Here is a 15,247-nt window from a genome sequence, read left to right as displayed (position 1 = left end):
TCTGCAGAAGGAAGGTCCCGAATCAGGCACCTTCTAACCGTTTCAGAGGTGAAGTCCCTCTTCGGGTGTAGCTGTGTTCAGGACAGCTGACCGAGATAGGGTATTTTCCAGCATTTTACTCATAAGGGAGGACAGAAGCAATAAATTAGAATCTGTTGGCCTGAAATAAACAGACTGCCAGGTATTTCTCCAGCCAAGATGGGTTTATTAGTGATCAACTCGGGGTCTACCACCACAGTGAGCCACATGCAAGGCCCCACAGGGCAAAGGAAGGAGAAAGCTTTTTATAGAGAGGGAAGGGGCATTGGGAGAGCTTTAGTAAACCGAGAGTCCATGGCTTTTCATTGACTGAGTCCTTGCCCGGAAAGCAGAGGAGACTTCCCGTTGGGCTCTGCTGCGGCCGCAGGGCGTGAGAGGCTTCCCCCTTCTGGTCTGTTTGTCAATTTTTTACATGTTCCCAAGACTCAAGTTCCAGGATATAATCCCGAATTCTCAAGTAGACATACTGTGTCATCTCACAGGATGTGTGAAGTGTTCTGGGAACTCCTTTAAAGGCTGTGAGCTGCCACTTCAGAGCCTGAGGGAACCCAGGAGCCCTGGGACAGACATGTCCCCAAAGCTCATCATGGTTCTGGCTTCCCACAGCTCGTGTTCCCAGAGCTTTCCCATCTCATTTTCTCTCCTCTGCCCCTATCCTTCCTTATAAATGGGATACTTAGAGTTGAAAACTACATTCCAAACATAGTCTGGCCAGAGCAAAGGGGGGCTGTTACCCGTGGGGCAGGGCTGTGGAAAGAACATTGCATTAGGAATCAGAAGACCTGGGTTTTGGTTCCATTTCTACTGTTGTCTGGCTGTACAGTGTTGGGCAAATCACTTAATGTCTGAGCCTTAGGAATAATAATATCCGTCTCACAATAATATAGTAATATCCTGTATTACTGTAATATGTATATATTATAATGTAATACACAATATAATAATACAGGACCAGCAAGATGGGGTATGGTGTAAGCAAGAAGTAAAGTGCTAGATATCTGCTAGGTATTATGATTGTAAATTTTTATGCACATAAAAGATTGTGGTTGTTTTCTGCTGGGATGGTTTCTGGAGATTTATTTCATGTGAATGGGCCAGCTTTTCCTGTTTCTTTATGGGCATTGTGATCTCGTGTTGAACACTGGGCATCTGAAAAAGCAGCCACCTCTCCCAGGACGTAGACTGGCTCCGTGCAGGGGATGCCTTTCACTGATTGGCAGGGCATGTGCTGAGCCCAGGATCGGTCCAGTGTGAAGGCTCAAGGTCTTTTCAGTCCCTTTCCGGGCTTGCCCTTTCCCTGACCTCTGTGTGTGCTTTTCTCCAGTTCCCCAGTATACACAGATGCTTTTAAATGAATGTGTAAATTTCCCTGAGCCTCTCTCTCCTGCTTTTTCTTGGGGCCTTCGCTGTTCTGTGGTGTTCCTCAAGTAAGAGTCTCTTGTCCCAGGCGTCTTTAGGTCTGTGCCTCCTCAGGCTTTTCCAGCAGCCCTGCCCGCTGGCTGCTTCCTATGGCTTCCTCTTGCCTGAGATCGCAGCTTCTAGCCACCTGGGCTATGAGTTAGGTGGCACAGAGGCCAATCAGGCTGCCCCTAGATGGGCTCTCAGGAGCGAACTGGGAGCCAGGCCTCTCTTCCCCCAAACTGTACTTCAACCCCTTGGGAGGGGGAGGGGCAAAGGTGAGTAAAAACTTCATGAGATTTCTTACCCTTGCTAATGTGGTTTTTTCATTGGTTGGGCGTTCACTTGGTTGCTGTAGATCATTGACTGATTTCCAGAGCTCCTATAAAGTTATTTTAGCTAGTCTCTAGTTTTTCTTTTCTTTTGGGAGAACAAGGGCCTGGAGCTTCCTAACCTGCCATCTTGCCAACATCTTTCTTTCTGTGGTGATTTTCTCAGAAATCACATCACACTACTGACTCTGGGTCAGTTAAACCCTCATATCTTTTTTTTTCATACGAACTACCAAACCAAGTTTATATCATCCAGTATATGTGCTGTTGGTTTTTTGTTTTGGGGTTTTTTTTTTTTTTTTTACATAAATGCAACTTTTATCTTCAGCTTTTTATCCTTTTGGTTTCAGCCCCACATTCCAACTTGATTAGATCATTTGGGGTCTTGATTCATCTTCCATATTGACTACTTTATAGATTTCTATTCAGCCAGCAAACATGCCACCTATGCCTTTGTCATTGTTGCTGTCAACATTGGGACCCAGGACTTGGCTGAGAGAAACATCCGGTGACAAGTCTCTGGACACTGACTTCCAGGGAGAGTCCACGTGCTTTGTGACACTTACTCACATCTCTCTAGTGCATTCACACGAGGAACTGCGATGCGTGCCTTGTGTTATATCAGTCGTATTTTCTAACTCAGCGGTCAGCGAGCTTTCTGTAAAGAACCAGGCAGTAAATGCTTTTGGCTTTGTGGACAACATAGACTTTTTTGCAACTGCTCAACCCTACCATTGCAGTGTGAGAACAGCCATAGACAATATGTAAATGAATGGGCATGGGCTGGTTTCCATTAAACTTTATTTACTAAAATGGGCTGCAGACTAGATTTGTCCTATGGGCTATAGGTTGTTGACCCCTGCCTAAGTAAAAGGGAAATTAAGTTAATTTGAAATAATTTTTCTTTCCAAATCCCTTCCAAGACTTACCACTCACTACAGTTCTTTCTGAATGCACAAACCATTTCTTTAATAAACTGGAATTTGCTGAGGTTTAAAGTCAGGTGTGCTGGTTTATAGATCTTTATTTCCATTTTTTAAATGGCAATATTATTTGCCTCCAGTACTTTTCTCATTGCAATGAATTCTCAAAGATCAGACACTCTAAAATTACTTCTGTCAGTTATTTCAGCACCCTGGGAGGTAGCTTACCTGGGTGTGGACAAGGGAACTGATGTAGAAGGGAGGCCTGCTCTTCTACTGTCTTCTTTCTTCTTCGGGGGCCTTTATTTTGCTTAAGATGTTTTTGTTACCCTTTCCAGCTTAAAAAGATATCTCCGTGGTGAAAAAAAAGTAGAAAATAAGGAGGAGCCTTTTCTTTTTTCTTTTTTTTGGGCCACGCTGCATGTGGGGATCTTAGTTCCCCAACCAGGGTTCGAACCCACACCCCCTGCAGTGGAAGCGTGGAGTCATAACCACTGGACCACCAGGGAAGTCCCTTTTATCTTTTTTTGTCCTCTGTTAACAGGATATCATCTTCTCAAGGAGTATGCCATTCTTGCTCTAAATATACCTTAAAAAGGTCCATTTTTGCCTTTAACATTTTGGATTGCATTGGTTTGTTTAATAAGCTGCGTCTTCCTGATCGTATATTATAGGTCACTCCGTTTTGCCCACTTCCTGTAGAATCCTCTGCCTCACTCTCTCAATCCCTCCTACACTGCTTTCTCCCCACGGAGAATTCGGCTTCCTCTGTGGCCACTATGCTTCCACCTTCGGTCTCTATCTTCCAAACTCTTCTTGCTTCCACGGTCCCCAGAGGAACCTAGCTCTGTGGTTCATCCTTGATGTCTTCCTCTTTGGTGAACGAGCCAATCTTAAAGGGCATTAGATGAGGTTTCTCTAGGAAGGACTTCAGGGTGTGTGTGCGTGTCTGTGCTAAGTCTACTCACATATGATTGAAAAGGAATATTGTTCAGGGCATTATTCCAGAGGGTATGAATGAGCAGGGTAGAAAAGTAGCATAGGAATTGCTTGCTGTAGCAACCTTCTGGTCATTGGGCAAGTCCACCCAGCCCAAGGTCTGTCCAACCACGCACATGATATATTCTCAACCTCATCCCTTATTTTTCGTATTTGGGTGTCATTTATTTTTATAGTTTGTTGTGAATGAATTCTAAAAGTTATTCTGGTTCTTACATCATGCAATGCTTATTTTCTTTGTTTAGTGTACCAAGGGGTTAACTATACATACTGTATCTTTTTTTTCTTAATGTTTTACAGCACTACATAAACAGGTATTTCCATGTGAAAAAGAGTCTCTCCAACACAGAAGACACACGATCTCAGGCATCAGTCGCCCAGGTTCCAACACCAAACCCACCCTCCCTCCGATCCTTCAGGGCCGCAAGTAGACCCGTACCTGAGGTTTGATCTTAACATGGAAAACTTGCTCTGATCATGTCCAGTCCCTTTGTCTCACCTGGCCGTGGATCCTGGCTATTCCTCACTCAACCAACTACCTACAAAAGAATGTTCTATATGCCTTAATTCTCTCAGTTTCTTTTGTGATTCTCTGAATAGTGTCTGTCTCTTTTAAAATGTAAGTTATTCTTAGCTTTTATAAATGGAATTTCAGTTTTTCCCACAACTATGAATGAATTTTCTAGCTGCTTCCTGCCCTGAAATATCAGATGGCAAAATCTCCCAATATCTCTGTCTTGCTACATGCATAGTGATTGTGGGATAAAGCCAATGAAGATTGTGCTCTTAAAATTTAAATGTGTCCATTTATAACATTAGTGTATACTTTACAGGATTGAAATATTTTGTTTTCATTATGAAAAAATTATAGAGTTCCATTTAACTTCTGACCAACATGATACCTCAACTTCCTTTAGCAATATGAAGGAATAAAGAGTATCAGGTATTTCTTTTATTTCACCCTTTTTTGACTCTGATTATGAAAGGTTTATAAGCAATTTTCATTGTCTTTGTGGTTTCACTTCCTGCCATCTGCAGAAGAAAAATTGAGCAGTTATAGGTGAGGCTGGTATTTGGCTGATTTGTGTGAGCAAGACTATGCTGGTTGTTAAAACACTGAAATGCACCCCTTTGGATGGGTAAATGGTCTTTCCTCTGAATCCTCTGTGCATGGTGATTCATGGGAACAAGAGCCTTCCCATAGTACAGCACCAGTTGTTAAACATTTAAAATATCAAAATTCTCTAATGCTTTCCTTTTTAAAAAATATCAGAACTTCCTTTGATAATCCCCTTTCCCGTAACTCAAATTTGGATGTAACATGATTTGCTATTGGCTCCTATCTTCCACCTAGGCCTGTTCTCAACAGGAGCTGGTTAAAGTTCTTTTCTTGGGGTGGGTGGGAGAGGCTGGGAGGGGGAATGTGGAGGAGAGTACAAGGCTGAGCCGGAGAAGGGAGGCAATGCTCTCTGGAAAAGTAGGGGTGCAGAGAGTGGGTCGCTGTGCCCCAAGGATTCACCAGCATCATCTAATCTTTTTTAAAGTTATTATGAAATATTTTAGACACACTGGAAGATATAAAAATAATAGTTTCAATTTCAAACAATATGGGAGAGATGCTTTTTAAAAAAAATTTATCCTACTAAGCACAGCTAAAAGCATAGAAATTATATATAAAACAAAGGTAAGATTGAGATTTAGAAGGAAGAAGGCAGACCACCTGAGGACCCTGGGACCTGAGTAATGACATAATGGTAATTTCCCTGGGTTTCCTTTTGCCTTAGATATCCTAAACTGGGTGCTACAACCCCAAAACACTAATGATACAGACAACAAAAGTTCCAACAAAGAGCCTGCTCTTTCTAGCTAAAAGACTAGGAAAGGTGCAGACTAGCAACACAGAAACCTTTTAGACAAGGACTGCTTTACTCCAGCTAAATACTGTGAATAAAATTCTGGCCCCATCCTTTTTTTCACCCTTGTTAGCAAAGGCTTCCACACTTTTCTAGCTGTAACAATGTTCCCCTTCTCTTCCCTGCTGTGATAGTATCAGGAAAGTTTTTGTGGAGAGCCAGGATGTTTACCACCACCCAGTGTTAATAAGAACCCCCTCTCAGAGTATTGTTGAAGGCCACTTAGGGACCTAGACTGCCCTTCCTCACCTGGTAGTAATGATGCACCTTTTCCCCTTCCCATCAGGTGGTGTCAGAGAAGGTCTTCTGGAGGTCCAGCACCTTCACCACTGACCCATCTCCTTGCAGTGTCAATGGAGGCCATGTGAGGACCTAAACTTCCACACCCACTCAGCATTAATATGGCGTCATTCCCACTGTTCCCACCCTAAGTGTCAAGAGAGGCCAAGTGGAGAACTTAGACTTCCACCTCCACCTGGCAGTAATGACTCAGTGCTCTCTCCCCAAATGGCATGGTGTCAGAGAAGGTCAACTAAACAGAAGGTCTAAATAAGATCCAGAGTCTCATACTATCCAAAATGTCTAAGATATAATAATAAAAAAATACTTATCAAGAATCAGGAAAACCTTAATTTAAATGGGAAAAGTCAATCAACATATGCCAACACAGAGGTGAAACAGATCTTGGAATTATCTGACAAGGATTTTAAAGCAGCTATGATGAAGATGTTTCAACAAGCAATTATGCACATGACTGAGACAACTGAAAAAGAGAGACAATCTTAATAGAAAGTCTTGAAAAGAAATAGAAGATATAAAGAAGAAACAAATGGAACTTTTAGAACTGAAAATTCAATAACTGAAATTTAAAAACCTACTGGATGGACTCAACAGTAAAATGGAGAGGACAGAAGAAAAAAATCAGTGAACTTGAAGACAGAGCAATTTTAGTTACCCAATCTGAACAACAGAGAGAAAATAGACTGAAAAACAAAATGAGCTCCAAGGACATGTAGGACTATATGAAAAGATCTAATGCTTATGTCATTAGAGATCCAGAAGAACAAAAAAAAGTATGGGGCTAAAAAATTATTACTGAAAATTGCCCCAATTTTGCAAAAGCCAAAACCCTACAAATTCAAGAAGATGATGAATCCCAGACAGGGAAAACCCAAATAAATCTGCAACAAGACACATAATCAAACTTTGTCAAAAAGACAAAGAAAAAACCTCAAAGCAGCAAGAGAGAAACAATATCTTAATTATAAGGAAAAAACAAATCAAATGATAGCATATTTCTCATCAGAAACTATAGTACTGCCAGAAACCACAGAAATGGAACAACATTTTCTAGTGCTAAGAGAGAAAATCCTGTCATTCTAGAATTTTCTATTCAGTAAAAATGTCCTTCAGGAATGAAGGAGGAAATCAAGACATTCTCAGGTGAAGGAAAACTAAGAGAATATATTGACAGCAGACCTAGCCTAAAAGAATGGCCAAAAAAAAATTGTTGAAACAGAATGAAAGTGATAAAAGAAGGTAATTTGAAACATAAAGAAAAAAAGAACAGTGGAAGTAGTGAAAATATGGATAAATACAATAGAAGTTCCCCTCATCTTGAGTTCTCTAAATTATGTTTGATGGTTGAGCAAAAATTATAACGTTGTCTGATGTGGTTCTCAACATATGTAGAAGGTATATATAATTTAAGGCAATTATATTATGAACAGGAGTAAAGGGCCTTAAAAGGAGGTAAGCTTTCTACATTTCACTCAAACGGTTAAAATGTCAACACCAGGAGATGGTGATAAGTCATATATGAATAATGTAATACCTAGGATACCTCAAAAAAGCTACTTTGAGAGATACACCCAAGAGCACTATAGATAAATAAAAATGGAATTTAAAAAATGTTCAAGTGACACATAGGAAGTCAGGAAATAGAAAACAGAGAACAAAAAAACTAAACAAAATACCAAAAGCAGCCTTAAGCTCTACCATACCAACAGTTACATTACAGTAAATGGTCTAGATACACCAATTAAAAGGCAAATGTTGGCAGAGGGGATTAAAGAAACATGACCAAGTTATATCATGTCTACAAGAAATTCACTTGAAACTTAACAACATAGGTTGAAAATAAAAGAATGGAAAAGTGTTTGCATATATCATGCAACCATTATCAAAAGAAAGGAAGAGTGGTAATATTTGTATCAGATAAAGTAGGCTTCAGAGAAAAAATCATTACAAGATATAGAGATACATTACATAGGATAAAAGGACCAATCCACCAAGAAAACATAACGTGATTAACTATGTATTCACTAAAGAACAGAGCTACAAAACATGTGAAGCAAAAACTGACAGAACCGAAAGGAGAAACAGTTGTATATTTCAACATCTCTTTCTCAACAGTTGATAGAACAATTAGACAAAATCTCCAAGAGTATATAATAATTCAACAAGATCATCAACCAGTAGGATTTAATTGACATTTATAGAATGTTCCATTCCAATGACAGCCCAATAAACATTCTTTTCATGAGTGTTTCATGAATGTTCTCATGGAACATTTGCCAAGACAGACCATACCCTGGACCATGAAAGAAGCCTAACAAATTTAAAAGAATTCAAATCATACAAAGTATGTTCTCTGACCACAATGGAATCAAACTAGAAATTAATAACAGATAATAGAAGTCTCCAAACATCTGGAAATGAAACAACACAGTCTTAAATAATCTGTGGGCCTAGGAGAATTAAAGAGAGATCTATGGTCTCAAGGGAATTAAAAATACATGGACCTATATGGTAGTTCTATTTATTACTCAGCTATAAAAAGAAACAATATTGAGTTATTTGTAGTGAGGTGAATGGACCTAGAGTCTGTCATACAGAGTGAAGTAAGTCAGAAAGAGAAAAACAAATACTGTATGCTAACACATATATATGGAATCTAAAAAACAAAAAAAAAGGTCATTAAGAACCTAGGGGCAGGATGGGAATAAAGACACAGATCTACTAGAAAATGGACTTGAGGACACAGGGAGGGGGAAGGGTAAACTGGGACAAAGTGAGAGAGTGGCATGGACATATATACACTACCAAATGTAAAATAGATAGCTAGTGGGAAGCGGCTGCATAGCACAGGGAGATCAGCTTGGTGCTTTGTGACCACCTAGAGGGGTGGGGTAGGGATGGTGGGAGGGAGGCTCAAGAGGGAGGGGATATGGGGATATATGTATGCATATAGCTGATTCACTTTGTTGTACAGCAGAAACTAACACACCATTGTAAAGCAATTATACTCCAATAAAGATGTAAAAAAAAAAAAAGAAACTGAAGAGGAGGATTCTTAAATCAATAAGCTCCTACCTCAAGAACCTGGGAAATAAAAATAAACCCAAAATAAGCAGAATGAAACAACACAGAGCAAAAATCATTGAAAATGAAAACAAAAGTAATAGAGAAAAAGCAGTAAAACAGAAAGCTAGTTCTTAGAAAAGATCAGTAAAATTGACAACCTCTCTGGTTAAACTGACAGAAAAAAGAGAGAGAATACACAAATTACCAATATTATAAATGAAATGGGATGAAACTTCAGATTCTGCAGACATCAAAAGGATAATAGGGAATACTACAATTCTACACACATAAATTTGACAACTTAGATGGAATGGACCAATTCCTCAAAAACAAACTACCACAACTCACACAGTATGAGATAGATCATTTGAGTAACCCTATAAATATTGATGTATTATAGGAATTGAATAATTAAATTGAATTAAAGAATTCATAATTATGAAAAAGAAATCTCCAGGCCCAGATGCTTTCACTGGAGAATTTTACCAAATGTTTACAAAAGAATTCATACCAATTCTACATAATCTCTTTTAGAAAATGAAAAAGGAAGGAACAATTCCCAACTTATTTTCTGAGGCAAATATTACTCTGATACCAAAGTCAGACAGATGGTACAAAAAAAGAAAACTGCAAACCAATATCACTCATGAATGGATGCAAAAAATCCTTTAAAAATTTCAGGAAATAAAATTCAGCACTACATAAAATGAATTATACACCATGACCAAGTAGAGTTTAGCCCAGGGATGCTGATTCACTAGTTGAAATCAACCAATGTAATCTACCATAATAACAGGCTAAACAAGAAAAATTTACATGATAAGATCAATTAATGCAGAAAAAGCATTTAACAAAGATTAACACCCATTCATGATAAAAATCTAGGAATAGAGGAGACTTTCTTCTATTTGATAAAGACTTTGGTACAGGTCTCTATCCCTAAACAATATACACTTTTCTTCATCGTGACTTTAAACTTTATACTGTATATATTCATCAATTAACTTTTTCTCAACTTTATGGGTTTAATCCATGAACATTGTGTTGGTTTAGTTTTAAGGTTTCTCACTGCTATGTACTATTCCACTGTAAGGATAACCACAATTTATCCACTTTCCTGTTGATGAATGCTAAATTTGTTTTCACTTTTTTTTTCTACTATAAAAGGTGCAGCTGAAAAAATTCTTCTATAGGAGTGGAATTGCTGTGTTATAGGTATACAAATCTTTAACTTTACCAGATATTGGTTACTCTAATATGCCCTCACAAATATGTAAGAGTTTTTATTTTTCTACATCTTCAGCAACAAGTAGAATTGACAATCTTTTTATTGCTAATCCAATAGGTGTTAATGTAAACTCATTGTGGTACTTTGGATTTCTCCAAAGTTGAACATTTTTTATAAGATTAGTGGCCATTTATGGCTCATCTTCTGTGAGTTGCCTATTTATATGTTTTGTCTAGTTTTAGATTGGGTTATTATCTTTTTCTTACCAATTTGCAGGATTTATTTATATATTCTGGTTATTAATTCTTTAGTTATATGAATTGCACATCTTTTCAAAGGCTGTGTCTTATCTTTTCACCGTTTAAAATGTTATATTTTAATGAGTAAATGTTATTAATATGGCCAAATTTTTCAAACTTTTTCTTTTTTCTTTTTTTTTTTTTTTTTTTCTTTTGCGGTATGCGGGCCTCTCACTGTTGTGGCCTCTCCCGTTGCAGAGCACAGGCTCCGGACGCGCAGGCCTAGCGGCCATGGCTCACGGGCTTAGTTGCTCTGCGGCATGTGGGATCTTCCTGGACCAGGGCACGAACCCATGTCTCCTGCATCGGCAGGCGGATTCTCAACCACTGCGCCACCAGGGAAGCCCCAAACTTTTTCTTGATAGTTTGTGCTTTTTTATGTCTTATGTGTTCCTTCCCTATGCCATAGTCATAACTGTAGTCTCTTAGATATTATTCTAAATGCTTTTTTCAAAAAAGTTTTGCCTTCCCAATTTAGATCTATACTCTAGCTGCAATAGAGTTTTGTGTATGCTCTGAGGTAGGACTTAAAGAAAAAAAACATGCTTACAGAAGCATCAAAAGTAAACATCACACAAATTAAAAAAAACCAGTAGGGTAGTGATTTTATAATCAGACAAAATAAGAGGTCAAGATGAAAATCATTAAACGATACATAAAACACCCTTTTACATTAAAACAGGTGCATCCCATTACAAAGGTATAACAGTCATGAACACTTAGGAATTGGGTCATATAACATCAAAGTATATAAAGCAAAAAAATGTTAGAAATGTAAATTGCTTTCTATCTGAAAGTGCTGTCATCCGTAAACCTAGGATTATAACAGGATTGCCTGTTAGGATTTTTTTTTTTGATGATTAAGCTGGATGATGTGTGTGTGTGTAGTGAGTACAAATACCTCAGGCCACAAACTCTTAATTTTAAGCTCAAATCCAAAGTGAAAGAAATTTAATCTTATTCCCTATCAATTCAGGACGATCTCAATCAATTCTGTTGCCTCTCTCGCTTTTAACCTGGGATTTCATCCAACTTCTAAGGGTTTATGGAGTTTTAAGGCATCAGCGGGAGGCATCTGGTTCCTGCATTAATGAGAAATTCTTGGGTCTTGCCTACTCTCCAGGGACCATGCCTATAGCTGCTGACACATCCCTATTATTTTCACCACTCCAGGTATGTTGACTTTTTTTTTTTTAATGTAACTTTGATTCTCTTTGTGAAAGCACATAAGAAACCAACTGCTCTGCTGTGCCAATCTGGGTCAAGGGGTCTGTCTTAGGCCCTCTCTGCCTTGACACCCTTGCAATCTTCTTTCTTTGCCGAGTTCTCAGAACATAGATATATTGGGAGCTCAGTCAGCTGGCTGCCTGGTAGAGCTCCATATGGGAAGCCGAGCAGTGGACCCCTGCTTTTCAGGTCCCATATTCAAGTAGGATTTCTATTGTATCCTAGACCTTGAAGTTATCTGTGGAGTAATGGTTCTCAACTGGATTGGCAAATCACTCTCTCCATAAGTTTAAAAAACACCAGTGTCCAGGCTCCATCCCAAGCCAATTAAATAAGGATCTGTGGGGATGGGGGCTAAGGCATTGTATTTTTTTAAAGTTCCCAGAGTGATTCAATTGGATAGCCAGGATTGAGAACCACTGCTCCCATAAGATAGAGTGGGGGCTTTTCTAGAATGATTTTATCAGTTTGTTTGGTTTTTTTTGTCTCCAGCAGATGACTGACCATCTCACCACACCCTTATTAGCATAAACTATATTATAATGTTTTAATGTTTATATTTTTTACTTTTTATTTTATTGAAGTATAGTTGATTTACAGTGTTTTAGGTGTGCAGCAAAGTGATTCAGTTGTACATATGTATAAAAATATATGTATTCTTTTTCAGATTCTTTTCTATTATAGGTCATTACAAGATATTGAATATAGTTCCCTGTGCTATACAGTAGGTCCTTGTCATTTCTTTTATATGTAGTAGTGTGTATCTGTTAATCCCAAATTCCAAATTTATCCCTCCTCCCAACTTTCTCCTTTGATAACCATAAATTTGTTTTCTATGTCTGAGTCTATTTCTGTTTTGTAAATAAGTTCACTTGTATCTTTTTTTTTAAGATTCCACATATAAATTATATCATGATATTTGTCCTTGACTTACTTCACATAGTACAGTAATCTCTATAGGTCCATCCATGTTGCTGCAAATGGCATTATTTCATTTTTTATGGCTGAGTAGTATTCCGTTGTATGTACGTACCACATCATCTTTGTCCATTCATTTGTTGAAGAACATTTAGATTGCTTCCATGTCTTGGCTATTGTAAATAGTGCTGCTTTGAACACTGGGGTACATGCATCTTTTTGAATTAGAGTTTTCTCTGGATATATGCCCAGGAGTGGGATTGATGGATAATATGGTAACTCTATTTTTAGTTTTTTAAGAAACCTCCATACTGTTTTGCATAGTGGCTGCACCAGTTTACATTCCCACATAATTGTTTATGATTACTAATTTGATAGTTGAAAAATGCTATTTTATTGATTAGGTTTAATATTTCTCATATGCTTATTTTTTATTAGTATTTCCATCTAAGTGAACTGTTGTTCATATCTTTGTTACATTTTTATCCTGGGATGTCAGTGTTTTATATATATATATATATATATATATATATATATATATAATTTTTTTTTTTTTTTAAAGAAATTTATTTATTTATTTATGGCTATGTTGGGTCTTCGTTTCTGTGCGAGGGGTTTCTCTAGTTGCGGCGAGCGGGGGCCAGTCTTCATCGCGGAGCGCAGGCCTCTCACTATCGCGGCCTCTCTTGTTGTGGATCACAGGCTCCAGATGCACAGGCTCAGTAGTTGTGGCTCATGGGCCCAGTTGCTCCATGGCATGTGGGATCTTCCCAGACCAGGACTCGAACCCATGTTCCCTGCACTAGCAGTCAGATTCTCAACCACTGCGCCACCAGGGAAGCCCAGTGTTTTATATTTTTGTGAGAGCTTAGTCTATTAAATATTAACTATGTGGTCCCCATTTGTTTTAAATATCCATCCCAATTTGTCACTGGTCTGTATTTATTTTAAATAGAGAAGATTTTTTAAGTAGAGATTTATTTTAGAGAAGATTTTAACTCTATGTTATAAAGCGTTTGCTTATGTATGATCATGAAGTCTATTCTCTAAAAGCAGTGCTTGTCCAATAGAGCTTTCAGTGATGTTGGAAATACGTAAAAATATCTACATTGTCCAGTATGACTGAGGAATTGAATTTTTACTCTTACATACTTTAAATTAATTTAGATGTGAATAACTACATGTTACTAGTGGCTACTACATTGAACAGTACAATTCTAAAGGGTTTATCTTCATAGTCTTGGAATTTTTTTTTTTTTTGGCTGACCGTTATTTTGAGAGTTCTCTTATAAGTTCTAGTTTTGGTGGATTATAATGAAGAAATGAAAATATGGCTTTGGTAATTTATATTTTTTAAACTTTATGTTCCTTATACCTTGGCATGTGCTGAATTTTAAAAAATCATCAATGGGATTGAAAAGAAAGTCTATGGTATAAAATTTTGCTACATCTACTAATTCACTTTTTCTAATTACATTATTAAAACTATCTACATATCCTCTTTTTTTTCGAGTTTGGACTTCTACTCATCGTTTTTTTAAATTAATTTTTATTGGAGTATAGTTGCTTTACAATGTTTTGTTCATTTCTGCTGTACAGCACAGTGAATCAGCTCTATGTATACATATATCCCCTCTTTTTTGGATTTCCTTCCCATTTAGGTCACCACAGAGCACTGAGTAGAATTCCCTGTGCTATACAGTAGGTTCTTCTCATTAGTTATCTGTTTTATACATAGTAGTGTATATATGTCAATCCCAGTCTCCCAATACATCCCACCCCTTCCTTCCCTCCTTGGTATCCATCCATTCGTTTGTTCTCTACATCCGTGTCTGTATTTCTGCTTTGCAAATAAGTTCATCTGTACCATTTTTCTAGATTCCACATATAAGCGATATTATACAATATTTGTTTTTCTCTTTCTGACTCACTTCACTCTGTATGACAATCTCTAGGTCTCTCCACGTCTCTGCAAATGGCACAATTTCGTTCCTTTTTATGGCTGAGTAAATATATCCTCTTATTTTTATCAATTTGCTCTGTTATAAATGATCTTGGTATTATAGTATCTCACTGTAGTTATGTTTCTGTCTCTTCTTACATATCAAATAGTTTTTCACTATATAAATGTTTTTCCTTTATTTTGTTTGCTTTTTAATAGTTTTTTAGTTTTCTTCCTATTTAGATTTTGATGTTATGTTAACCAGCTCATAAATGCTCAGGACTATTATTTCACAATTATGGATTTCACCTTGTTTCAATATAAAAGGGTCCTAAAATAGTCCTTTTTGTTTCATCGAATCCTTTTTGCTTTGAACTTTCCTTTGATAATATCAGTGTCACCTCTGTTTATTTCTATTTGCCTGATACATTTTGTTCTATCCTCTTACTCTTATTCTTTCCATGTGATTTGATTTTGGTCTCACTGTTGTAAGAAACATGCAGTTGGATGTTCTTTTTTAATTCACTCTGGGTTTCTGCCTTTTACTTCAGTTGTGGAGTAAAACTATTTTTATTTCTTTTTAATACTGATGAGCTCAGTCCTTTTTCTATTGTTTCATCTTAAATTTTGACAGTTTGGACTCTTTTTTGACCATTTCACTTA

At 37.5% G+C, this 15,247-nt stretch overlaps 1 protein-coding gene across 2 annotated transcripts in view; it reads left to right on the top strand.

The window, feature by feature from the left end:
• LRGUK (leucine rich repeats and guanylate kinase domain containing) overlaps nt 1–4,645 on the top strand; it is a 114,829-nt gene extending 110,184 nt beyond the window's left edge. Inside the window, exon 20 of one of the 2 annotated variants that reach the window (XR_010842080.1) lies at nt 3,992–4,492. Coding sequence is in view for 1 of the 2 variants with exons in the window: in XM_059074411.2 (XP_058930394.1) it covers nt 3,992–4,122 (131 nt within the window). In the remaining variant the exon portion in view is untranslated. Of the gene's footprint in view, nt 1–3,991 lie in introns of both variants that reach the window. The other variant, XM_059074411.2, reaches the window with a different exon arrangement.
• Nucleotides 4,646–15,247: the final 10,602 nt, after the last annotated feature.

This window comes from Kogia breviceps, chromosome 9 (assembly GCF_026419965.1).
Source record: "Kogia breviceps isolate mKogBre1 chromosome 9, mKogBre1 haplotype 1, whole genome shotgun sequence".
NCBI lineage: Eukaryota > Metazoa > Chordata > Mammalia > Artiodactyla > Physeteridae > Kogia > Kogia breviceps.
Note: the sequence above shows the minus strand (reverse complement) of the source record. Positions and strands in the feature narration are given on the sequence as shown.